The sequence below is a fragment of the Octopus sinensis genome, unplaced genomic scaffold (assembly GCF_006345805.1).
Source record: "Octopus sinensis unplaced genomic scaffold, ASM634580v1 Contig11875, whole genome shotgun sequence".
In the NCBI taxonomy this organism is placed as follows: domain Eukaryota; kingdom Metazoa; phylum Mollusca; class Cephalopoda; order Octopoda; family Octopodidae; genus Octopus; species Octopus sinensis.
Genome location: NW_021832440.1, coordinates 101842 through 128954, shown reverse-complemented (window position 1 = coordinate 128954; position 27113 = coordinate 101842). Strand labels below are relative to the sequence as shown.

Here is a 27113-nt window from a genome sequence, read left to right as displayed (position 1 = left end):
ACTGCCTTCAGTTAAGTTCAAAACACATATTGTCCTTCCGGAAATTTTTCCTTGCTTCATGGGTAACTTGCGCGTTGCCGCATACAATTGTAAGCGAGATCTTCTGTCTCAGCCAAGAGGATTTGCGTGTATTTATCTACCTTTGAGCGATAAGAAGACCGACGTATTTCAGGAATTTCGATGTTTTGGGATCAAAGGCTCCCGAAGTCTCGAGTGTCAGAGGGACAATAGAATGTTAGGCGACGAGTTTTTTAACTTTTCAATTTTGTTGGCCTCCGCCAAAGTTGCGACCGATACTGGAGAAGAAGCAGATGAAAGTATCACAGAAGGTGACTAAGTATCTGTGCACGTTGCGTTCCAGATGAGGAATTTTCCACAACGGAATGGGAAGGTTGTCATCCCGTCCGGAAGTTTTCCGTCTCCTCTTTTCCAGACCAACTCGTTTAAGTACATTCGGGAACAATAAATGCACTCGGAATGACGTCGTAGAGTGCTTCTTGACGAAGTAAGCAGCATACGCTCCGGCGGCACGAGAGGGGGTGTAAACCTTTTACATCCACCGTGCCTCCGCATCGAGATAAATGGGGCGTGAAGATGTCAAGACACAGCTGGAGAGCAACTCCAATCCGGAGGGTCTCGTCATTTAACAACGAGTGCGTAGATGCCGACGAGAAGGCGTCGTACCAGGAGCCACTGTGTTTTTGTGCTATGGAAAATAACCAGGCCAGGCGTTGCTGGTCCAGTAGAGGTTGTAGCATAAAAAAGAGTGTGCTGCCCAGATATCGTAGCATTTCATCTATTTGGACAACTCAGAAGGGATTGAGAGTTAGGCAGTGGTCCATACTGCTTTTCATGAGGAAGAAGCCGATGTGCAAGTCTAGTTTCAGAAGCCTGCTTGTGAAATCACAGAATTCCTAGTCTTTCTTCACCAGGTAGGCTGATAAGACAGTCAAGAAATGTGGCTTCGGTCATGTTGTTAGTCTGAACTCTGGGGTGAGATCGGTTGTTGATTATTGTACAATAGATTCGAGTTACCCCGTGTAAACATTTGGAAATATGTCAAAAACATGTAAAATAACTCCATTTCAATTAACTTTAGAAAATTTTCCAGAACCGGCATGTTACAAGTTCTACCATAGATTTCTAAAACTGTCTTTCCAACCATTACATGCCCGTCCTTTTTAGAACTTTTTTAATGTTTCAAGTAAATAATGAAAAGTGAAAAACTTATTTGAATACAAACCTTTATTAACAAGAAAACTAAACTCCCTAACTAAGTACTAGGCCTTTGGAGTAAAGAAAAAGTGGCACTCCATACTCTTCCTTCCCTTCTTCAATAAAAACTGTGGTACTTAGTGCCCGGTGAGTTTATGCATGTTGTCACAAACGGAATTAATTATATTAAGGAAAATATGATTAAAGAATGGGGAAATTGGAAAAAATTTTTTAAAGATGAATAAAAGAGGTTTTGAGTATGAAGAATGCAAGTTTATTTTAAGATTAAATTGATGTGGTGAAACTCAACTATCCCTCAACAATAAAAAAATTATTAATTAAAATATATTGCTATTTTTTATTAAATTAATTTTGTATTTTAAATTAATTGACAAGTGTGCTCATGTCGACAGTTCCACCCACTACTTATGAGAATTTCGACGAAAGTGTAATCGAATTATTAAACTATTTTTAGGATTCTGATCAATGTTCAGGTTTTTTTCCGTGCATTGAACTACTCCTTTTATAGAACTCGAACTTGCCATTCCAGAAAAATCATACGACGAAGAGAAAAAGTTAATGTCGATAACAAGAATCGTACAACTCTCAAATGGGGAAAATAAAAAAGTTGTTTTTACCATTAAAGACAAACATAGATCACCCGAGTGTTCAGAATAAATACAATGAAGGTGCCTCCCAGTGTGATCCGAAGAAGGGTAGTTAATTTAATCAACAATTCTAGGAATGGAAGGTCTACGACAATTGTGCTGTTAAATCTGGAACTTCGGAAACAATATGTCAACTTGGCATGGAAAACCCAGTCAATTACGTGTGCCAGGACTTTAAAAAAACAGTTGCTGCATATCTTAATTGGCCAGGCCGAGGTCTCTCAGATGGAAAAATCAATCGTCCGAAATATTGTCATCAATGCCCTCGTCTGCACACACTGTTCAGGGGAGCACTCGTCCTCTTCTTGCCCCCATCGAAAGTTACTGGGAATAGCTGAAACTGCTGGTGGAGACGATTTCCGACGAAACACGAAAGGTAGTCCTAACTGCCTGAATTTTTAGAGCACTCCCTCCGAATCAGCAACCTCCCTCCTGATTGTCTCGAGGAGGATTTGGTCAGCCTGATTACTGCCTTGGAAGGAATTAAAATAATTCGAATAAAAATGCCTATGGATATTTCCACCAAAAAATCGAGGGTTATTTGTAAATTGAATATGGAAGGGATTTGCTTATGTCACGTTTGAACTCGAGAGTATGATGAACTCCGTTCTTCAAAATCTGAATGGAAAAATCTACGGTTATATGGTCCTCAATGTGGAGGTGGCCAAGTATTTTTAGTCTTTCATTTTTCCAAGGCCGAGAGTATTCAAATGAATTTGAACCCGATCCTTATCTATTAATATTTTTCCTTTTTATGTTAAATTTGTGTCTTACGGAAACATTTAATTTTTATATTCCTAGGATAGGAACTATTTAATGCCCAGGGAAAGATTATAACCAATAGGGAAATTCAGCCTCAAAATGCGATCATATATGGAGAGTTGGCGAGATCCCTTCTCTTTCACTGACATGCACACATTAAGGCGATCCAGAAAGTTGTGATCCCATCGCGTTTAATCGTTTTTGACAATTCAAGGTATTCATGAAAGTGGACATCTTACAAACAACTTAGCTATTTTGTTGAACCCGCTTCTGTTGCCAAAGAATTTTTTCTTATTTCACTTACTGGCAGCGGGAAAATCGATTCTCTATATTCTTGAAGGACCTTTCGTACAAGAAAGAAGGATAGTAATTCAACATCTGTGCACTCGGAATCTCTTATTCCCGGCTGATGTAACTTTACAAAGAGCAAATTTTACTTTACGTTTCGAAAGCAAATTAAATGTGGCAATTGTGTTTGTTCCATTTGTTTTCCATATCAACAAACCTTAGCAACTTTTTTCTCTCATGTTTTGGAAAGTCTGTTTTGACTAAGTTTTTTTAACTTGCAATATATGGATTTTTTTTTATCTCAAGACCACCTAAAATCAATCTTTCCAAAGGAACTGAGACCAAATAAAATATCTTAAAATCTTTGTGATCAACAACTTTATGCCGAGGCTTGTTCTGAAAATATTCCATTTTTATTGTTGAATTTTTAAAAATTTTTTATTCCACCTTAATATTAGAATAAAATTCGTTCTAAATAACGTAAAAAGCAAAAATTAGACAAAAAATCATAAGAGAAAAGTTATTCCTGCCTGGATTTAAGGTAGTTATATATCCACTCCTTGAGAGTCCGTCTGTCCTTTGGGTAGTAAGAGCATGTCTCGTCGTTGAGACTACGAATATAAACACACAATCAACACTAGACAGCCCATGTCGTAGAAATTATCCATGAATTCAAACAAGTCTTGAATGTCGTATGTAATTGAGTCTGTATTCGGGGTTTGTTTCCTCAGGTTTTCCTCGAATATGTTGCACAGGGCCTTTACGCATTCCGTCTCTGTTTCGTAGTCCACGTACATCTTCGAACTCGAATCCGACGTGACTTGATACATGAATAAAGTATGAGACTAAATTATATTAGCTATATAATTTTTGTGAATTCTTAACAAAACATGCCTAACCATCAGTAGCACTAGAACACAATATTTAATTTATTAAATTTATTAATATAAGTTAATTATTAATATATAACTTATTATTCCTATAATTGAAAATATTCTGAAAGCGTAAGAATTCTACTAAAATATTTTGATCAATTTTGATAGTCTTCCAAATCATTTAAACCTTATATAGGCGTCATATGATTTCAACTCTTCCCGATTAAATGAGAAATCTCTTGAAAATTGATTAATTTGTTTCGTATTTATTACCACGTCTTCAAAGGCCATTGTATCTTCAGGGATCACCAACCTCCTCCATTGTCCTTTTTAAATCGACGAGTCAGAAAACTGAGAGCTTCGGATCAACTTCCCCAACTTTTCTTTGAAAATTATCGTTTTTTTATAACCCACTTTTGATCTGAAGGATCTACTCCCATAAAGACTTATCTGTCTTGGACTATTTAAACCGTTTCGCTAAACTTGTGGGAACGACCAGTCGTACATATTCGTTATCTATAGTTTGAGCTGGTCCCTACCATATTAGCAAAGTCGGGAATTACAAACAATTTTATCAAAAACTTTTATAAACATCATATTTTTATTAACCTAGTAAATAAAAAAGCCTGTGACTTATTCTCACAGAATCGAAAAGTTGATTTTTACTCAGCACTTTACTACACTTTATATACTATATTGTCCATCCTCAGCTATTAATTTAAATTATCAGTCTTTCAAAGAAATTAAGAAAATGATTATTCATTGATCGTGAGGTTAAATTTATTAATTTTATTTCCGTAATAGTACCATAAGGTTTCAGAAATAAATGGGTTTTAACCTAAGTTAATCATATTAATTCCAACTACCTGAGAACAAATGGATAGTTGGATTTTTGATGTAAAGACAGTAGTTTATCAGATATATCCTAAAATAAGTTTAATCGGCACGGAAAACACTTACAACTCGTGGAACAGGGTCGGTAGTTCTTTGTCGATCAACTTGGTTATTTAAAAAGATGGTCTCTAAACTAATTTTTATCTCCACTACTGGTCGGATCAACCAATTCTTGACGTGTTTGATTGTGCCAAGAATATCGCACATTTTTTTGATTATTTTCGTAGTAGTTAGACAAATCTTGCGACTTGGTATGCTCTCTGAAGCTAACATTTATTGAATATGGTTTTTCCCATTCTTGTGACAGGATATTTGACATCGTATCCTTAGAAACGTGATTATTTTGTAAATTTAAACATAAATCGGAAATGACAGCAAAAACAAATTCAACTTAGCAATAGTAAATTACTTATATTGGGAAATAATATGTCCAAAACAACTTTCTAACAACAGAATTTATTAATATAAAAATATATGCAAAAAATCAAACTGCTAATAATGCACATCCACTTCCTCAGCTTCCTTCCATAGCTGATAGTTCAAAAGTACTCCCAGCAAGTTCCAAAAACTGAAACTGGGCCACAATGAATTTACAAAATGCAATTGAGCGTCACTACACTACAACTATGCTCAAAGCAAATCCACCTCCCATAACAGAAAATCACTAAAGCGATGTTCCCCACCGGTCCTTAACAGTATGTCGGGTTTGAGTATGTCAGAAGTAGAAAGCATTCGATCCATATCATTTTCATTTAAAGCATCAGCACTGCATTCGGAAATAACTCGACTTGTGGCCCGCAACATATCTCCTCTGGAAGTGTAGGCAATGGCAATATTTAGTATGTTTTGACAATTGGACTTTGTATTCTGTTGAATGATCTCTGCAAGAGATTGAATATCTGGGGGGAGACGAGACAAATCTCCCAAGAATCGAATAGATACGTGTTTGAAAGTATTTCTGTCACTGTTAGTTATTTAAGTTATACATTTCTTTGACGAGTTGGGACATTTTCTCGCGAAAAAGATCAAAAAGACAGTTCAGTTCGTCGGGAGAACGTTTGAAATTTTCTAAACTGAAGGCATAAACTGTGACTTGCTCAATTCCCAGTTCACGGCACCACTCAAGAATCTTAAACATAAATTATTTAAAAAACCGAGGATAGATTATCAAATCCTTTTCGGTGACCAAATTCAGTTTTTAGAGAATTCATTTTAGCATAGCGACGATTTCCATCCATGATGACTGCTAGGTGCCTTGGAATTGGACCACATTTTATTATTTTAATGAATAGGCGATGATACCAACGGATGGCCACATTACCAGATTGCAAAAAAGACATTCAAATATTTAAGATATTTTTAATACATATAAAATTAAGAATTTTTAGTATTATAATTGAAGGTTTTTAAACTCTCAGATAAAATCAAATGGAAGGCTGATAATTAAATACTTTGTTTGCCATTATTTATACCAGAGTTTTTGGATACTTTTCTAAATTATATTTGCTTGTGTCCCGATTAAGTTCAAAAATATATACTTTTGGATTTTACTTTGTCACTTTATTTAGTAAATTATTGAAAAGAAGGTGTTGAGAATCAAGATACTCATAGAAAATATTATTTAGGGACAATATAAAAAACAGAATTACTTAAAAAATCACTGGAACATTGATCAAAAATGTCAGGTATAAAAAACAGACTTTCTTAAAACATTACACGTTACTGCTAGTTTAGTAAGAGTCATGACTGATTAGCAAAAATTCGAAATAGTTTTGAAAATTTGTAGCATAAAGTATTGAATTATCGATGAAAACAAAGTATGTATATTCTACGGTAAAATCATGTAGGGATTTTTTCAAAGAACCAATAGGATTCCAAAAGTTTTAATGCATAGAAACCAGGCAAAAATTTACTCATGGAAAAGATTTATTTATTTAAACCAAGTACACCTTCAAAGTCAGAAAAAAAATTAAATAGGTGATCCCGACATTCCCAATCAATATACGCATCTTCTCTCTGTATTCAGCCAGGGATCCGACGCACCTTCTGATTGGATGAAGATCAAAGGGTCTGGGCTGTTGCCAGCATGCTTTAACATGAAACAGACCCCGTCGTCCTCACAAGCGTTTCGAAAGGAGTTTGTAAGCGTACAGTAAAACTGGAGATAGACTTCGCAGCCTTCCGCTTTTTGAAGATTTTTTTGGGGCTGGATATGATACCTAGGCACCACAAGTATAACCAATAGATGGCTCGACATATTGCTTGTATATTTTATTAAACTAAGGTTTTTGTATTCCCGTGAATGAACCAAGAAAGACCTTTAAAAGTTCAATCTTCTAAATAGATAGTTTTAAGATTGTCAATATGCTTAGAGAATGAGAATTGGGTGTCAAAGGTCACACCGAATATTTCCTACGTTTTTGTCTGCGGAATTCTTATTTCGTTCAAAACAACATTGATTTCGGAGTTCGATATTTTTTGGTTAGTCGTAAATAGAGTGGTCATGCATTTTTAGGGGCTTAGGTTCAGCTGGTTTGTACATAGCAAAAAAGATATGTTGTTAATATTTCCCTGAAGTCTTTGGATAACTGTGAGTAAATTTTAGTCCCGTGATCCTATGATGATATCATAGTAAGATGTCATCCCGGTGATAAGAAATTGGAATGTCGTTCATATAAAGGTTGAAAAGAATTGGAGACAGTGGTGATCTTTGAGGGACATTGTTTCAATCTTGATTTAGAAAGCCTCGATGTCCGCTCAAAAAGTTTGCTAGTTATAGTTTGAAATTCTGTTAAATATTTGAGGTAAAAATCTTGCGGATAAGGGGCCTGAATCGAACGTCTTTTCTACGTATATTGAGGAAAGAGTTGTTTTTTCGGATAGGTTTGGTTTGAAAGCCTTCATGGATAAAGTTAGAGAGTTTTTTCAGATATGATGATGTAGATAGTCCTTTCTTAAAACCATATTGGAACGGTAAAGTAAGAAAGATGGTTGAATCAGTTTTAATATTAGTTTCTCCAGGATTCTGAATGGGACGCATAATAGAGAGATGGGTCTATATGAGGCAGGATTGTCCTTAGGCTTCCCGGGCTTCAGAATTGGGTGAATCTGTGATATTTTCCATGTGGTTGAGATGGTATTGTAGTTGATAGAACAGTTGTATATTTTTGTCAGTGCAATAATGGCCACAGGTCCAAGATGTTTCATTATAATAATGAAGATTTTGCCAAGTCCGCATGAATGTGTATTTTTTAGTCGTATGATCACGTCGTAGACTTCATTGGGATTTATATGGAAAGCAGGAGTTTGTCTACTTGGTTTAGTCTTTGAGATCGGTGCGACTATGTTTTTTGTTTGGAATGTGAGTGATTTGGCAATTGTGTTTCATTAGTCTGTGGAGGTTTGTTTTGAGTAAGATCTATTCATTTTCATTGGTTTTTTCAGAATTTTTGAGACGTCTCAACATTTTCCATAAACGAGATGGAAGAAATTGCTTACTCACGCCTGCGCTGGGTTGTGTGAATTTTCTTGCTTGTAGTTTTTTTATATTGTTGTTGATTTCCTTGCTGAGATCATGTATTCGGCCACTGACATCTCTTAGTCACGTCTTTTTTCTTTCAGTTTGTTTCTTTTCTTAATAAGCAAAGTTTGTGCATCGTATTTTCTATTCTGCTTTTTAATTATTCGTCTTGGAACAAAAAGTCTGCTTTCTTCAAGAATTACATTGTTAAAGTAATATACGGCACAATTAAGGGAATTGAGGTTATTGATGGTATAGTTGGCAAGAGCATCGTCAACGTAATTTTTGAAACTTGTCCAGTCAGCGTGGTTGTATTCAAATTAAGGTCTCGATTTGTCTTGGGGAGAGGATATGTTGTTCAGATTCAATATTACAGGGTTGTGGTCACTTCGTAAATCGTAAGAAATAATTCAATGAATGAATGAAGATGGCCGTGGTGAGCAGAATGAAATGTCTGAGGAGGTAACTGGGTCCTTTTTGTTGTAGGGAATTTTTGTGTTTTGATTTTGGTTGTTGAGTATAACAAGTTTTTCAAATTGTGACAATAAAAGATTTCCTCTAATAATGGAAAAGATAGAATATATAATAAATAATTTGTAATAAATTTACTATTTTTTAATCAAATATAATTTTTACCAATTAGTAAGTTGTTGTACATTTTAACTCACTACGATTATTTTAACTATCGTTTATATTCCCACTTATATTTCATTTTAGAAATTTTAGGCATGAGCAGCGATGACGAAGACCTTCGAGATTTTACTCCAGAGCAGTGGAAGGTTTCAGAAAGAAACGTAAATCCAACTACTCCCATAATCTTACAAAGACAAAAGGTCATTGAAGATGTGGCAATCAAACCCGACTACGCGGAACCTCAGATACTTTCCTATGATGAACGCCTTCGCAATTACAAAATTATGCGTGACAGAATTATGGGAAATCGAAAAGGCCCTTAAATTTATTATCTAATTAGAAATATAACATTTTATGTTGATATTTTTAATTTGATTTAACCCTGTTTTACTATACAATCTACTGAATGAAGACCTAGGAACTGCCACAAAAACTACGAAAAGCACAACGTTTATATTTCTCCCACAGAATAAAATTTTATAGGAGTGCGTAGAAAAAGCTGACATGAGATTTTCTACGGGGTGCACAAGAGATAAGTAGTTAATTGGTTTTAACTGTTATGTACAAATGTGCATTAATAATAGTGGAATGTTGATCGGATCTGGCTTATACAGTACTGGTGGAAAACCGGTTTTGCAGTTACTAAGTTTTTTGGCGTATAGCTATTAATTTTCCAAGTGAAATAAAGAGTTTGAAGTTGATTATATGTATAATTTTTTGTACTTTTAAAAATTTCAATAATCGGCGAAAATTAAAAAAATTGAATTTTAGCATGTGAATAAAAAACCGGTTTTAACAAAAAGAGTTAACAAAATCAACAGTTAGTATGTTGTGTGGTATCCTCCATTAATAAATAGCTCGTATGACCTTTTAGGCATACTATCAATTAATTTCCGAATATTTTTAGATGGCAATTCGTTCCAAATTTTCATTAATTTGACTTCGAAATCCAGTTTATTTTTTACAGGATCTAATGAATACTTTTGCTTCATCATGCTCCAAACATGTTCCATTGGGTTCATGTCTGGAGATTGCGGAGCCCAATCAAGAATTGGACCTTTATTTTCTTCAAAAAACTTGGTTTTCAACGCAGATTGATGACAGGGAGCCAAATCTTGTTGGAAAGTGAACTGATTTAGTCCTATTTTTCGCGTCGAAACAAACAAATTATTCGTTATTACATTTATATATTTAGCGGAATTGAGTGTTCCATTAACAAAAACTAAATCGCTCACTCCTTGATAGAAAATACAGCCCCAAACCATAACGCTACCTCCACCAAATTTTACTGTCGGCGTTATATGACTCAATTCATAACATGAACTTTTTTTTCGATAACAGTATTGCCTTTTTTTAGTAGGAAAAATCTGAAAAGATGCTTCATCAGAGAAAATAATAGTCCTCCATTCATCATTGTTCATCAGAATAAAAATTTTTGACAATTCACATCTTTTTATTATGTTTTTCTTCGAAAGCAACGGTTTACGTTAACACACTCTTCCGAAAAGAAAATGTGAATTTAAATAAGTTCCAATTGTCTTTCAACAGACACTCTTGCCAGTTAAATTTTTTATTTTATTTCTCAACGTGTTAGAAGATTTTTTTGGATCACACTCAATAAGATGTAATAGAATTTCAATGTCTGTTTTCTAAAGCTTTTTAGGACGTCCGGAACCATGAATTTTATCAGCAGTTCCATATTTTTTAAATTTTCGAAGAAAATCTCCGATTGTCGATTTTAAAGTATTTAGATGTTTTGCGATATCTTTTATCGTCCAATTTAACTCAAAAAGAGCAAGGATCTTTCCTTTAATTATTGCATTTAACATTTGCCTATAAAACTTAAAATTCAACGAATAAAATATCACTCAATAAATCAAACCGGTTTTTATTCACACGCAAAAATTTAAATCTTCAAAATTTTAAACGATTAATTAAATTATAATTCTAATGAACTCCAGAGAGTTCAATTCAGTTGGAAAATTGAATGTTATCCACCAAAAAAAACTTAGTAACTGCAAAACGGGTTTTTTCCCACCAGCACTGTATGTGTTTATGATTTAAAAAATATTTATTAAAACAAAATCAAATTTAACTAAGGTTACACTATTTAGTTAATATTTTTACTCCTTTTTGTTGGAAATCTCTCTAAGGAGGATAATATGCTACAACTCGCTCTATATCTCTCTGCCGGACAAATTGTTATATTTCCCATAGCTTCAATTGAAGTATCCCAACAGCATGCCATTTCCACAAGTTGGTCGGTAGCAGAGGTGTATTCATCACCAGATACTTTCATCCCACACTTGTGTTTAATTAACATACTTTAGAGAGTTCTTTTCAATACAACAGATTGGATTTAAGTCCTCGTTGCTTTTTAAATGGTTATTTTATCTATGCAATTTTTAAGCATTTCGAGAAAACTCAATCCCACGTCAAAACCACCGGAATACATTTTACCACACTGGGTGCCAAACTGGTTGACAGTTTTTTTGCCTTTTACCTCTACTTCATAGAGTATCAAAAATTCATTTGCCTGTAGATTATATTGTGAAATTTTTCGATTTTGACTTGTTTATTTATTTATTTATTAACTCCAAGATCACCGAGAAAGATAGGTCAGAACTAACTAATTAGGTGATCCCTGCCTCTAACAACAGCCGTACTCTCCTTGCATGATCTTCTGATGACCCGACCGTAATCCGGAAACGCCTTCTCTTCCTTCTGCAGAGGAACTCAATTGGAGTGCATTTCTTTATAACCGACCGAAATTCCTCTGCATGGGCAACCTTTTCCTTGAGTGGGTTTCCCAATTCCTTGCAGAAACGTAGGAAACCCTGTCCATTCTTCTGCGTCGCCTCCTCGGAAGCAAGGCTGCCAACTGAGGTGTCAGTGTGGAGCATAATCTTCCTTCTGAGTAAGTTCAAACGTTCCGCTTTCGAACAAGCGATTGCAAACCTCCAGGCTGAGCAGGCATACTCAACCGTCTGGGCAATCACTTGTTGGTAGACCTTGCTGACACAATCTTTCAGGGGGAAGGGACTCTTCTTTAACAGAGCTTGACTTGTTTGAAGAGGTTTTGTGATTTAATGCCTACTCGGTTAAAGTTATTTCTTTTTTTATTTTTTCATAAACAAAAATATCAGGTTTGTTGTGTTGAATTTTTGTTTTTGTCATAATGGACGTATCAACTCAGATTTCAACATTCTGCGTAGAGTGAACCGAACGACCCTTTATCTTCTTTCCTCTTTTAATACCATAGACTAAACACAAATGTAGATGGACACACTTTATAACTTCTTTTTGTCTTTGAAGATAATCACTGTTTAACATTTTACCACACTGGGTGTCCAAATGGTCGACAGTTTTCCTGCTTTTTTGCAATGATTGCACAGAACCTAATGGATGGGGAAAATAAATTCCTATCCTGCAAGAGACAGTACAATGCCTCACTCCGTGGACCATTGTTTACCTTAGATAACCACTCCGAGGACGTGGCTAGGTCAACATTTTGTTTTTCCATGCACTTGAAAAACAGGGAATGTAGCACTTTACAATTGATGTTTTTAAACAAATATTTTCTTTGAGTATCTTTGATGAGGTAAACATCTATTTTCTCAATGTCGAGAATTGCATATTTAGAGGCAAAAAATCTCGCAATTGTAGCTAAGTGCCATTTATTTGTTTTTTATCAGTAGCAGGATTCCCGACCTCCGTCTTTCTAGCATACTGTCGACTGTCTTTCTAAACCAGTGGTTCTCAAACTTTTATGCCTTGCGTACCCCTTGCCATCTAAATAATTTTTTGCGTAGCTCTTATCGATTTTTAGAAAATTAAGGAAAAAAATTATTTAATTAATGAGATGGATGGTGTTGTTTATCAACCACTAACCTATCGATTTCTGGATCCTTTGACGAAAGACACACCCGAATATCATGAACAACAATCAGTCTCTCAAAGTTTAGAATCTAAACTTTTCAGAAACTGGAAGAGCATCCATTTACTCTTAAAAAAATTGAAGCAAGTCTCTTCTCCAAAGATTTACGGTTTGGATATAAAATCTCGATATTTGCATGTTTGAGATACAGTCTGAGAGTCGTATGAGTTTTCGTATTTGATAAGTTCAATGTAATAGTTGTATAAAAAAATAGCATATTCATTTATAGCATGGAACAAGTTTACTGAATTTAGCTTTGTATTTGAAAGCATCGTTATCCTTTTCTTAACATCTTTAGTGAGGGAATCCATAACTTTATTCTTTAGGACATTACTTCCCCCATCCTCGAATAACCCAAATAACAATATCATCTAATTCCTTCCAATGTCTCACAACAAAATAGCGATTTAACATTTGACGCTTATTTTTCTGAATTCATCTCCAAACAAGCATTTTTGAAGGATCAATTAACAGCTTCCATCATTTTAATTACTGTATCTTATTTAAAACAAATATCTTGAGATCGTCAATGAAGGAGATTCGTAGAATAAAACAACATATTTGGGTTTTCTTTATTAATCTGGACTTTTTGAAAAATAAAATTAAGGATCCTGATCAGAGGGTCCATTACCACAACAAAGAATGCGGGAATAATAAGTCTTTCTGTAGAGTTCCTCGGCCCAGCTTTACAGAATCAATTCTTCTTCCGTCAATATGGAGCTTCATAGTACACATTCGTACAATACTTTTCACAAAGTTTACAATCCAAACAGGTATTCCAGAAAAATCCATTAAATAAAATAGAAAATTATGGTCAACAAAATTGAGAGCCTTCTTGACACCAACCCGTACAGAATATAACCAATCTTTATACTCTTTATTTAGGCACTGGTTAATAATGGCCTGATGCAATCAACTAAAGAGAAAAATATTGACTAATATAGATTAAAATCTAATCAAGTTGTGATTTGCTTGGTTTATCTCCAGATTTCCTCACAACAGGAAACTTAATATTCTTCGTAAAACCCAACGAGTAATAAACAACTAATTTGCTCAATTAAATTATTATCTTTACTTGCAATCATACAGGACAATTGCAAGTCAATTGTACTTTCTAATACTTTAATCAAAAAACTCAATTTTAATAACAACAAAATGTATTTATAAGATTAAGAACTATTAAATATAAATTATTGAGACTAAAGCTCTGGATTTGTATTTTTTGAAAAGTTTTGACTTTCTTGCTCAAAGACAAACCGCATTAAATTTTCCTTATCAAAAGCCATTGAATACAAAATTGACAACCCGTTGGAATAATGTAGTATCGTCGGATTAGCAACGATCTGGGATATAAATGACGGGTGTGGGTCGTTTGTGGAAATATCCATTTCTCCAAAAGCCAAATTTGAATTTTTATATTCTGCAAAAACCTGCCGGAATGTTTTCATTGGAAAGTTGATGACAGGCATGTATCCATCATATAGAAATAGTAACCAGTTGGACTTCCCAGACATGACCAACTGAATAAAAGTTTGGTAAAACCTTTTACCTGATCGAAGTTCTTACCGGTAAGCTGAGTAACGGAGCTCTTCACTTTACTACTTTTGGTCATTCTGAAAGGTTCGAGATGTCCTATCAAGTCGATAGATATAAAATACCAGTTATGAACTGATTGACGAATTGGGATATTTTTAAAACGTTTAGAGAATCCGACATTGGCATCTGATACTTAAATCCTTGACTGTCAAGACAGCCAAATCCAAAATCGTAGTATTCTAAGGAGATATCAAAATTCAATTCTCTCAGTTCACGTTGAATTTGCGGATTACTGTATGCAAATGAAACATTATGATGTCTTTTCGCTAATTCGATAATTTTTTGACGAAAATACTCCGTGCCTATATATTGGGTTTTTTTAAAAATTACCACTAAAGTTTTCAGGAATCCAAGAGACTTCAAAAAACATGAGACACAAAGGTCTATGTGAAAACATCAATTTAAAGTTTTTTTTGGTGAGTTGCCCAACCATAACTGATAAATGACTTTTCACGAATTCTGTTATAGCTACGTGATTCAAATTTCCCTAAACTATAAAATTTTAAAACTAACAGAATAAATGTGAAATGTTTCAGCTCCTTCAACATATGATCCTTTCGGGACAAACATTACTATATTTCCATGACTAATTTTCCATCTCGCCTCTGAAGAAGGATCCAAAGTATAAATCAAATTTAAATGAAAGCTTTTATTTTTTCCTGTTATTTACATTTATAAAAGTTTTAATTAACCAAAATCGAGAAAAGAATGGAAAATTTCGTCCTTTTTTGTAAAGTATCCAAGAAATAAAAATTCAGAGTACATCAGATTGTGGAGAACAGACTGAACTGTTTCAATATACGCAACCGACTCTTTGGGAGGATTCAAATATTTATTAACACACTCAAGAATTTCTATATTTTTAATGACTGAAAATACCCATAAGTTTGAAGATACCGTCAGATTGACACGTGTAGACTTGTTTTTTAACCAAGATTTTTATAGTCGGATAATAATGAATATCGAATTCTGAAGTAATTTTTGTCTCGCTAGATTCTACCAAAACGAATTTCAGGTCAGGAAAGTTATCTTGTAAGGAAAGAGCTGCGGATTCGACAGAGGGCAACGAAAGAGTACAAGGCTGACAACTAAAAATTGATAACTAGTTGTAAACCTTTTCATAAAGAAGTAATAAAAAATAGTGTCATATCTAGAAACAAACTTGGAGTAATTTAAATCCGTCAATGTGAGTATCGGAGAGTTCGTATCATTGGCGATTACTCGAAGGACAAACTTACGGACACCTAAAATAGTTTTTGTCTATATCAGCAAACTCTGAATGTCGACTGACCCCAAAAAATCATGTCCTCGTCCATAGGCGTACATTCTAAATCCTGGAATATTGTAAATATTATTTCTATTTAATTAGAATACAGCATTAACTGGCGAAAAAAGATGTTATTATAAACCAAATCAAATTTTCCAATCGTGACGTTCAAATTTTGTAGATTTTTTGGTAGTGAACAAGCAAAATCAGAAATCCAGGAACAATATTTTGAATCGCAGCTATTATTATAGCAATAATTTGAAATACCTTGAGGAGTATATAAACACGAGAGTTTGATGTTTAATGTTTCTTAAAACATCCGATTTCAAATGAGGGAGAGCGTTATCATTCGTAGATAAATTTGTAAATGCGATAAAATTTAAAACCGCAATGGGGAACAGCATTATAGATACTTTTTAATATATTTAAAAATTAAATAATTCAAAAAAACAAGAATGCCAAAAATCAGTTTTTAATTATTTAAAATAGATTATCTTAGATGCAAAAAGTCTGAAATTTTTTTCTTTTCTCCTGCTTTATTCTTCAAATAATTACAGATACGAAAATTCAGTGTAACAAGCCCGATATATTCGTTTATGACAAAATAAGAAACGAAATGACTTTCATCAAAGTGGAATTACTTTTCAGAGAAACACCGTAAATACGATTTTTTCGGGGGGATTGTCCAGCCTCTAAGACGCTGAGTTAAAATAATTGCACTGGTGACATGGGACGGAGTCGTTTCCAAGTTTTTCAAGAACTACATTGAAAATTTGGGTTTTGGCCTTATTGAATTCGAGCTGAGTGAGTAAGATGAAATAGACCTTATTTTCAGAAGAGAACTCAAAAGTCAGGTGGAAGATTGTTATCGTGGAGGTTGACATCACGTGCCTAGATTGTTTCCAGACACTGGAAGAGAAAAAGGAAGGAAGCATAAACTTCTTGCAAACGAGCTAGAGCTGATGCAACAATGTAAACTACATGTTATTTCGTATGTGGTGAAATGGGATAGACTTGGTCACTAAATACCACAATGGGTATTTAAAACGATTGGGTGTAGATAAGTCTTTACAAGCTTATATGAAGTTTTTAAGAGGACTCTGGAGACTATCTCTTTTGATGCTTGCCAATTCAGTTTTTTTCCTGACATTTAGTCAGGCAGAGGCGTTGGACTGCAGCTTCTCTAAAGTCTACAGAGCCAGAGAAGAAAGGAAGAAGAGAAGGTGCGTGGAGTGCCACCTTCTGCCCACTTTAAAGGCTCAGGACTTGGTTAGGCAATTATTTCTTTTTGGGCAACTAATCTGCTACCCTGTCATTTCCTGTCATCTTTTCTCGTCAAAATGCACTAAGGAAGCTGACTCGTATAATAAATTAATTGATACCTGCGATTTAGTTCTTTAACGATAAGACTATTTGTTGCCCTGAAAATTTGATTTTTATAGTTTTTGATTTTCATGGCATGCCTGTGTTTCAATAATCATGCTCTCGAACGTTTTTTTGATTGTCACTGTTTGAATGTATTCATCATATGTAATATCTTGTTCAATATTTTCATGGAGATTTATAGAATACAGTGAAACCTCTCGAATCCGCTGCTTCTCGAATCCGCCGCTTCTCGAATCCGCTTGCTTAATCAAATTTGAAATTTCCTATGAATGATCTTGATCCGCGTGTTTCTCGAATCCGCTCCTCAAGTATTATGAAAAAATAAATTTTTTATCTAATTGTAAGTTAAATTAATTAACTTTTTAAAATTCTCATTACCGTTAAATTGTATTTTTGTGATGCGTCGTTTGTGTTAGACTTTCTATCAACGAAAAAAATTTCTATACTACGTATATTTCTGACAACCCATTCGTTCTTGCACCTCAATTTCCAGGCATTTTTCTTCACGGTATAAAAAGAAAATTTCTCCGAGAACTATAAACGACCTTAAATAAAAATCTGACCTTTTGAATAGGACTGACATCAAAAAATTAAACATAACGAGAATTCCAAACTCAAATTTAATGAAATTGATGTAGCGATGATAACATGGATTAACTTATGGAATCTAGTGGAGCAATTCTATTAGATCGATGTTAATTGCAAAAGCCCTTAAATTTGGAAAAAATTTTCCAGAATTTAAAAGAAAGTCGTGGTGGCTAAGAAAGTTAAATTACGAAAATGGTATCAAGTTAAGAAAATTCAGTCCAAGGTCAAATTGACGATCCAACTTATAGTGAATTTGTGATTACGGATATACTGAAATGACGAGCTAATGGAATTTTTAGACAAATCTGAACAAGATGTACCATACAGTCAAAAAAAGTTCAACAGTTAGTGTTTTATTCTAATATTATTAACTAGGAAACAATGATTGAAGAGAAATCAAATGAGAAAAAAGTTGATCTCTCAGCAGCCTTCAGAGCTCTAGAGATTATTAAAATTATCTTTTCAGGTAAATGCTGTATAGATGATCATGAAATATGTCAATGGCACTAAGGAAATGCTAGAAAATCATTAAAAAAAAATTTCTGATTTTTTGAATATAAATAATTTATGTATCAGTCATTTGTATATGAAAAGAAATACTTAATCTATATTGTGAGTTCTGTTTCAACTATAAAACTGTATTTAAATTGCCTCTCGAATCCGCGATTTCTCGAATTGTCGAATTTTTGGTCATCCCAAATCTTGTTCAATATTCGAGAGATTTATAGAATATATGGACTCTCAAGACTTATCTACACATTACATGTCAAGAGATTATCGTGACTTTTGAGTTGTTAATCAATGCTATTTTTTCCCTGAATATTTTTGTATTAATCTAACAATCAATTTTATCGAAAGAAAACTTTGAAGACAGACAATGAATTTTCTAAATTAATTTTATTCCAAAGAATTGACAAAAATCCTGAAATCACAAAAAGAATTTAAATTAAATAACCAAGAATCTTTATTTAAGCCGAAAAAAGAAATTATAATTACTAATCTGTTAACTTAACGTATTAACCAAATAAAGCTTAAAAGCATTTTCTGTGAACGATGGCAGGTCCACATTCATCATATTCGGCCTTGGAGATCCACATCTGCTGGAAGGTGGAAAGAGAAGCCAAAATAGATCCACCAATCCACACTGAGTACTTCCTTTCTGGAGGAGCAATAACTTTGATCTTAATGCTGGATGGAGCCAGGCTAATGAGGTCTTTAGTCACTCTGGCGGCCATTCCTGGGTACAAGGTGCTTCCACCCGAAAGGACTACGTTGGAGTAGAGATCCTTTCGGATATCAATGTCAGAGTTCATTATGGTGCTGTAGAGAGATTCTACAACTCCTTGTCCCTCCATTCCGATCAGCGAAGGCTGGAACAACGCCTCTGGACCACGGAAGCGCTCATTTCCGAGGGTGACAACCTGTCCGTCAGGAAGTTCGTATGATTTCTCTCCCGAGGAAGATGTCTTGAACTCAGCCATCTCCTTATCGAAATCGAGAGCAACATATGCGAGTTTTTCTTTCATATCACGGACAATTTCTTGTTCAGCGGAAGTAGTGTAAGATTGTCCTCTTTCGGTAAGAATCTAATTTGGAAATATTTTTATATTGTATTTTTACTGTGCACATATGCCTGGTGATATCACGTCCAGCCAAGTCAATCCTCTGAATTGCATGAGGCAAAGCGTATCCTTCATAGATTGGTACTGTGTGGCTCACGCCATCTCCAGAGTCCAAGACAACTCCAGTTGTTCTTCCAGAGGCGTAGAGAGACAGAACAGCCTGAATGGCCACGTACATCCCGGGGAAATTGAAGGTTTCAAACATGATTTGAGTCATTTTTTCACGATTAGCCTATTTTGAGCTCATCAAAAAATGAATCACTTTTGGATTAAGAGGAGCCTCGGTGAGAAGAACTTCCTGTTCCTCTGGGGCTACTCTGAGTTCATTGTAAAAGGTATGATGCCAGATCTTCTCCATATCATCCCAGTTGGTCACAATTCCGTGCTCAATTGGATATTTGAGGGTCAACATTCCTCGCTTGGCCTGTGCTTCGTCTCCGACATAGCTATCCTTCTGTCCCATTCCAACCATAACTCCCTGGATATCAGTATTTTTGTCTTACTTTATGCTTGGGGTTCCAACAATTGAAGGGAAAACAGCGCGGGGTGATTCCTCCCCGGCAATCCCAGCCTTACACATTCCAGATCCGTTATCAACAATAATTGAGTTTCTTTCACCGTCCATTTCTGCCCAAAATTTTCTCCCTAAACACGATAAAAGCTTCTATATAATATTCAAATTCTATAATTGGAAATTTAATTTCATTGTTCCGATGATTTTTCCATTTTAGAACAATTTTAATCTCTATAATAATCACCAATTTACGTATAGAAAAAACACATTTTTAGCAATTTCTGTTTTAAGTCTGAGATTTACAGTCCTAAAATATTTTTTATAATTCAACCTCTTAAACCCCTACTTCATTTTTATACTTCGAACAACTGAAATTTATAATAAACAAAATAACATTTTTATTTAAAGTTTCGAAAAAAGCGCATCAAGTCTGCACACTGCAAAAAGTCAACTAGGATCCTTTTTTCTGTAAGTAGACAACAACAAATTCAAAATCTTGTTCCGATTATTAATTGAGAAAAAACATTATATGATACATTTAAAAGCTTTGCTTATTTTGAATGAAGGATACTGTTGTTAAATATATTTATGTAACTAGTCAAATGATATTAATCGATAAGACTCGACATAACGTAAAACTTAGTTTTAAAAGAGATTCTATAATTTAAATATAGTGACCTGGAATATTAAATGGAGCTATCTTTTGACCAAATTTGAATTTTTTATTTTCTAGTAGGCATCGTAAGGGAAACATTCTATTATTGTTACTAAAATTAAGAGTCAATTAGTATTTGATCTACATTTTTCGAGTAACTTAAAGAGCTATAGCAGTAAAATATATTATTTTTTTCTGACTCTATCAAAAAATTGAAAAGCCTATTGACCTTACCAGGTGATTAATACAGCATTTACCGGAAGTTAATTATTTGGATATTAAATGATTTTATAGAATACTATTACTTATTTTTTAGAGTCAGCAAAAATTATTGACAAATGATTCTAATCTTATCTATGAACCTGTTTAGTTTTACATTATTTATTCGGATTATTAGATTTAAAACCATCTCTTAAACTACATCTGGTTTTCACAAGTTAAAAATTTCTTAATTTTTAAAGAACAAAAAAACCACAACAAAATTCAATGCAATAAAATACTAAATAATATTTTCCTCGCAAGGATGTACATGACATAGAAAACTTATGCTCTTCAAAAGTCTTACTCTAAAGGGAAGCCAGAAAAAGTGTAAATATAAACTGGTCGGACATAAATAGTTTTGTTTAGCCTACAAAGTAGATTAATTCAATCACTTATTTACAAAATAAATTTGCAATTTAAATTGACCTAAATAAAAAAAAGCAATATTGAACAAGTGGAATAAATTATTTGTTAAATAATTAGATTTGTTGTGCGTCCATGTTTTTGTGCTGTTTGGACGCTGTAGCACGAGAGCAAAGATATCTTAATAACGAAATCGAGAAACAACTAAAGAAAGAAAAAAGAGAAGGTCAGAGAGAGTACAAACTCCTGCTCCTCGGCACAGGGGAAAGCGGAAAAACAACGTTCATGAAACAAATGAAAATTATCAGCGGGAAAGGATTCACACAAGATGATTACAAACTCTCCAGAGAAATCGTTCGTGACAACATTGCCGACTCTCTGTTTAAACTACACAAATATCTCAAATCTCACCAAATGTCTCTAAGTTCTCAACTCGAAACAGCCATCGAAGAGGTGATTAAGGCGGGGGTAGACCTGAGATCATTCCACGTCGAAACAATTCGTGATTACTGGGCCGATTCAGTGGTACAACAGATTTTCCAGAAACGTGGAACCTTCCACGTGTTGGACTCTTTCAAATAGTTGGTGACTCTAAATTAAATCAGTTATATGGAGAATATCGACCGAATCCTGAAGGATAACTACAAACCGACGGACCAGGACGTCCTTCAGGCAAGAAAGGCAACTACAGGAGTGCAGGAGTACAGACTCCCGATTGATGACGTAATATTCCGGTGAGAATTGTGGAATTGTCAATCGTTAGTTTGGTAGACGTTGGAGGGCAGAGGTCGGAGAGGAGAAAGTGGATTCACTGTTTTGAAAACGTAACTTCCGTGATTTTCATTGCGGCGATTTCCGAATACGACCAAGTTCTGGTCGAGTCTCCTGACAAAGTAAATTCTCTGATCTTATCAAATAGAATAGAATGAGAGAATCTGTGGCCTTGTTCACTGCCATTCTTTCTTATGACTTTTTCGGGGACAAGTCTTTTATTCTTTTTTTGAATAAAACGGATCTTTTGGAAGAGAAAGTTAAGTTTTCTCACTTGGATTTGTATTTTCCTGAATTTCAGGGTTTGTTGAGTTTTGTGAAGATAGGTCGTCGTGAAGACACAAAGGCGGCGAAGGAATTTATTTCAGAATTGTTTTTGAGCGTTTCGAATGAGAAGGGAAAGACTGTCTTTCAACATTTTACGTGTGCTACCGGTTTTCAGTTTATTGATTAAATTCAGACACGGAAACGATGAGGGTTATATTTAATTCTGTCAAGATGACTATTCTTCAACAGAACTTGCGGAATTATTATTTTGTCTAACTTATTAAACTATCTTGTTTTTAGTATTTGATTATATTTCATGATGTGATCTAATTGACCAAATTTCAATGTGTCCAGGAAGATAAATTCAATTTTTAATAATATATGTAGTAATGAAATTTTAGTCTACGTTGATGTCTTTAGATATGGGGATTAGGGTATGGGGATAGGTCGAAATTAGGGTATTTGTCTTATTAAAAAGCACTCACAGAACCCAAAAACGTTATATTAACTAGGGTCCCGTTTGTACTACACGTTTCATAATCTGCTTCACTAAGCGTCTCCATTGCCTTTTGCTTTGAACACTTGTCCTTAGATTTTCTAGGTCTTCTTTTAAGATTTTTGTTTAGAACTATGGGTAGATCGACTCTGGGACTTCCTCTGAATGATAGTTTGTTTTCACTGTTAAAATAATTTTCCATTATTATATTTACTGGGGCGTTTATGTTTATTCTGAGCACGTTCCCGGACAGTCTTTACCTTGATTCAATAATGTTGATTTTTATTAACCTCGATTGTACCATAGAGTATAATTTCTTGTTTGAAATTTTCTTGGGCCAACCTATGACCATTAAATTTTGTAATTGTTTTCGATAGAGTGTATCCATTTTTTTAAATTTGTTTTTGTTAGATTTGGTTGACTCCATATCTGCTGCATTTTCTTATAAATGGAAATGGTTAGAACTCTTCTATAGATCATGTCCTCACTATCACTAAGTAAGGATCCCAATTTTTTTCCTTCAATTTTCAGCAATATGTTTTGATCCCCTTGTGATTCTTATGTATTCAGCCTTTTCCTGATTAACTAGCAGAGACCAATTTTTAAATTCTTCAGGGATTTTCTCTAAACCAAGTCCAAGTTCCTGACCATTTTCTGAAACAAAATCTATGTCATCTGGATATATAATTTCCATCGGAATGCATCCTTCATATCTCATTCTAATAGCTCTCAATGCCGCTCCCAGGTATACGAATAGAACCGGAGATGGTCTCTCTGAGGAATTCCAGATTTTGTTCCGAAATGCTTCAATGCCGTGTTTCTAACTCGTACAGTTACTTCAGTGTTCGATAGTATGAAACGGACAAGTGTTATCCTCATCAAAAAAACTCCCAGCAACGTTCAAAAATGTTTTTATGTTGACAGTATCAAACGCAGTGCACATTTCCACTCCCAAAATTTTAAAATCACTTCTGTATTGTTGATACATAGCACGTATTCACGTGTGGGACCAAACTGCATCTGCCCTCGAGCGTTTTTTACTGAACCCACCCTGTCCCAGGCGACAAAAATTCATAGATGCTCGAAAGATTTTTTGTTGCGTATTCCAACTTCTTAATTTCACTAACACGTTCGTCAATTTTCTTGAGATTCAATTTCATTCAATTTTAATTGATATTGATTCAATTTCGTGACCAAACACCTCTTTAAATCCAGAAGCCTTTTTCCTTAAGTACGTCGAAACCTGCCTTCTCTATTTATTCAACAGTAGCATTCCAAATAATCTCTAGGATATTTATGTTCAAAATTTCCTTAATTTGAAAAATAAAAAAATGACAAAGATTGAAATAGAAATAAAAGTTCTTTATTTACCAATCAAAAAATTTAATTTCGAAATTTAAATTAAAGAAGATAAATTTTGTTAGGAAAAAGGAGCACGGACAAAAAGCACTTGCGGCTGCATGCATGATGGAATGTGCATTGCCGCGAACGACAGCAATTCCGATTTTTTGGAACAACCATGATACTTCCCAAGGCTCCCCACGTCGATTTTTCCTACAACTTCATTGATGAAAAGAAGCCCCTGACTCAAGACCTTGTAAAATAACACTGATAACAGCGAAGTGCCGAGGAGCTCGCCCAGCACTTCGTTTGCAAGAGGGTGGACACCTTTGACGTCAACCATTTTCCCACATTTGCAACAATGTTGTTCGCAGATGTCAAGTTCAAGTCTCAGTGCTGTACCGACGGGATGGAAATCATCCTCTAATAATGTTCAAGGCCATTAATTGCAAGCATTCGTCCATGACCCGCTTTGTGACACAGCTGCAAAGCGTAAACAGGCAAGGCGATGGTGGTTGAGCCTTATTGCAAGTTTGTCTGAGGTGATGTTTGAAATTGTCCCAGTTTTGTTGGAGTGGAAATTTTAATCCTGAACCCTTCCACAGCATACATTTATCTTCAAAAGGCTTGTTCAAGGAAGATTCGGAGGATAAATTTGAAATGAACAGACTATCACAGTATAGAAACAAAAAAATAATAATCTTCAAAAATTATTAATTCGGCGATTCTGCAGATTTTAATTGGTCATATATCGAAAATATTAGAGACCATACATATTACACAGATATTTCAGTCTGGTGTTTTCCTGTTTAACTAATATTGAACAAGTTTTTAGGACATTATTAGAACAACATAAAATATTTAGCATCACCAAAATTATATCCCACCCTTCATTTGAGCCATTTTGGACTGAACCTAATAAAATAATAACTCCCCCGTTACGTACAGCGCAGAGACGGTTGGATATTATTCTACATTCCATTTTTAAAAAATTCTCCATTGGGGCAGAAGATTCTCTCAAATCAGTCACTTTTGCGGAACAAAGAGAAGTTAACAACGTCTACAATAACAGAAACAGATAACATGTCTCATGTCCCTTACGTCTCTCGATAGTTTCAACAACTCATCACTTCGAGAGACCATGGTCTTCAGTGGTCTCAGACTTCTCAACATTCTCTACAAAATACAATCGTTGTCTTACTGAGTTTTCCTCTGCTTTAAGAGAAGCAATCTCCTCCTGCTGATCAACAACACAGCGTCTTAAGGAACTAATCTACTAATAAGTCACAAAGTCCACTTCTTCTGCCAATGAATTGTCCTGAGGAGTTACGGCCAAGAGAACATTTCCCTCACCTAAAGGCCTTCGTGACACATTTTCGAGCTCATTTATTAATGTAGTTTTATTTTGTTCTAACTCTAAAATCTTAGTTCGATATTTATCAGCCATTTCCTGGACGTTTCTCGAAATAAATTATAATTGTACTTTTCTTTGTTTGAGCATTCATAGAGTAACTGATCTACCCGCTGTTGTAGTTTCTCTACTTTTGCACTGTTCGCTGCAGAGACTTTATCATTGTCGAGTGCTAATTGGCTTAGTCTGATCTCCCTCTTCTCAATCTCGTTTTCCTGTCATTAACCTTTAACGCAAACCTTGGACTGGAGAAGACACTTCATTTCCACTTTATCCTTTTCCAAAGATAACAAATTCTGTTTTAGTCCGGAAATACTTTCGACTTCATTCCTGAAAATATCCACCAAATCTCTCATTCCAACACATTCCTGCCAACTCATCAATCTCTGTCACACAGTCAACTCTGTTCTCTTAGTGGGAAGTCTCCCGTTCTCGATCGAGTTTTTGAAAGCATCTGCAAATTCGATTATTTGAGAAAGAGTTTGGAGAATGGACGCGGGAGTGAATGAAGTATTCTTACAACTGTCATTCACAATTTTGTCAGCCTCCTCTCTCGGGTAAACCACCTCAGCTGGGGATATTCAAATCAGTTACCGAGGATAAATGCAGCCTGCACGGCAAGAGAAGATCCCATCAATACAAATATGCCGGCAATTTCAGTTATTTTTTCAAAATATTCCAATAACAGAGTTTTCATCTAGCATACAACAACAAAGTAGAATACTTCATTAGTAAAACAAGGAGTTGGAGTGTCTTTCAATAATACCAAAATCCACTTGAGGGTGGTTTTCAATCTTCTAACCTCTTCCAACACACCACTGTAAAACTCATGTGGCACAAATGCGAGCACAGCACTAGAGACAAGATCGAGACAAGAAATCCCAGCAGTAAAAACAGCAAACAAAAGCTCAATGGAGGGAAACTCCAGTGTGGAATGAACTTCCATTGCATTCTAAACTGAAGGAATACAGATACCAAAATATATTCTGAGGCCTCATTTACAGAAGTAACTGCCGAGACAATGTTGATCTGAGACTAAAATAGGCACAAAACCTGAGACAAAGAGACTACACTTTCTGTGAGATTGTCGAGGATTTGTTCGTAGGAGATCAGCTGTGGCATAAGAGAACTTAATTTGATTAAAACTTCTACGGAACAAGAATTGACAACCCTGTTAATAATGATGAAATAATACCTCTCAAACTGGTCTAATCGCATGATTAAACAACACAAGGAGAGCACCAACTGGGAATTGTCTTTGGTCTCAGTGAAATGACCAGTTTCCACCATTCTGACTGAAACTTCGCAGTCGATTTGAGACTGCCTAAATAGAAAGCACGTTTTAACCTTTGGTTTAATTGTATCCACAAAAACAAGCAATTTTTCTCTCCATCTGCCAGTAAAAACAGCCAAATGTGCCACTCTATCGATTTTTATAAACTTGGCAGGAAAGACGGTCCTAAGAATTTGAATATGCCGCAGAGAATGTTTGAATGATATATTTGTCAACTCAGATTGAACAATCTAGAAAATTAAGATGAAATAGCACATTCAGGTTGGTCTTAGCCATCGAGTAGTGTGTCTGGAAATCATATTTAGTTTCTTCCCTACTAGTCTGATTATCTGAAGTAGTCCTGAGTGAATTAATGGTCTGTTCCTGTTTCGAAATAAGCATTTGTGAATGTTGGAGTTGTTTAGTCAACTAAATACTCTAACTTAAAAGTATTACTCTCTCGACCTGCAGACACGCACTTTCGTAGTCGTTTGTCAGGTCAAACTGTTC

The 27113-nt window shown here is 34.8% G+C and overlaps 4 protein-coding genes across 4 annotated transcripts; 1 reads left to right on the top strand and 3 right to left on the bottom strand.

Annotated features, from left to right (window-relative positions):
• Positions 1 to 5332: 5332 nt before the first annotated feature.
• LOC115229108 (ditrans,polycis-undecaprenyl-diphosphate synthase ((2E,6E)-farnesyl-diphosphate specific)-like) lies at positions 5333 to 5644 on the bottom strand (the record flags this gene model as incomplete). Its single annotated transcript, XM_029799526.1, has 1 exon — positions 5333 to 5644. A coding segment is annotated over one exon (312 nt), but the record flags the coding sequence as incomplete, so codon positions are not given.
• A 25-nt stretch (positions 5645 to 5669) lies between these two features.
• On the bottom strand, positions 5670 to 6042 carry LOC115229107 (dehydrodolichyl diphosphate synthase complex subunit DHDDS-like). Its single transcript, XM_029799525.1, has 2 exons — positions 5857 to 6042; positions 5670 to 5822 (listed from the first exon to the last, which is right to left on the bottom strand). The coding sequence occupies exons 1-2, from the start codon at positions 6040 to 6042 to the stop codon at positions 5670 to 5672; spliced, it is 339 nt and encodes a 112-aa protein (XP_029655385.1).
• Positions 6043 to 18653: 12611 nt separating this feature from the next.
• LOC115229114 (actin-3-like) lies at positions 18654 to 19869 on the bottom strand. Its single transcript, XM_029799532.2, has 3 exons — positions 19514 to 19869; positions 19250 to 19483; positions 18654 to 19215 (listed from the first exon to the last, which is right to left on the bottom strand). The coding sequence occupies exons 1-3, from the start codon at positions 19721 to 19723 to the stop codon at positions 18661 to 18663; spliced, it is 999 nt and encodes a 332-aa protein (XP_029655392.1). The 5' UTR covers positions 19724 to 19869; the 3' UTR covers positions 18654 to 18660.
• A 1310-nt stretch (positions 19870 to 21179) lies between these two features.
• Positions 21180 to 21626, top strand: LOC115229105 (guanine nucleotide-binding protein subunit alpha-14-like). The gene has a single exon (XM_029799523.2). The coding sequence runs from the start codon at positions 21180 to 21182 to the stop codon at positions 21624 to 21626; it is 447 nt and encodes a 148-aa protein (XP_029655383.1).
• Positions 21627 to 27113: the final 5487 nt, after the last annotated feature.

Bases quoted from the DNA above. Each gene is read 5' to 3' on its own strand.
- LOC115229107 (XM_029799525.1), bottom strand. From the start codon at position 6,042: ATGTCTTTTTTGCAATCTGGTAATGTGGCCATCCGTTGGTATCATCGC. The intron at 5,823-5,856 runs GTTTTTTAAATA...AAGATTCTTGAG, and splicing joins GATTTGATAATCTATCCTCG to TGGTGCCGTGAACTGGGAAT.
- LOC115229114 (XM_029799532.2), bottom strand. From the start codon at position 19,723: ATGGTTGGAATGGGACAGAAGGATAGCTATGTCGGAGACGAAGCACAG. The intron at 19,484-19,513 runs GTGATTCATTTT...AGCTCAAAATAG, and splicing joins AGGCTCCTCTTAATCCAAAA to GCTAATCGTGAAAAAATGAC. The intron at 19,216-19,249 runs GTAAAAATACAA...TTTCCAAATTAG, and splicing joins TCACCAGGCATATGTGCACA to ATTCTTACCGAAAGAGGACA.
- LOC115229105 (XM_029799523.2), top strand. From the start codon at position 21,180: ATGTTTTTGTGCTGTTTGGACGCTGTAGCACGAGAGCAAAGATATCTT.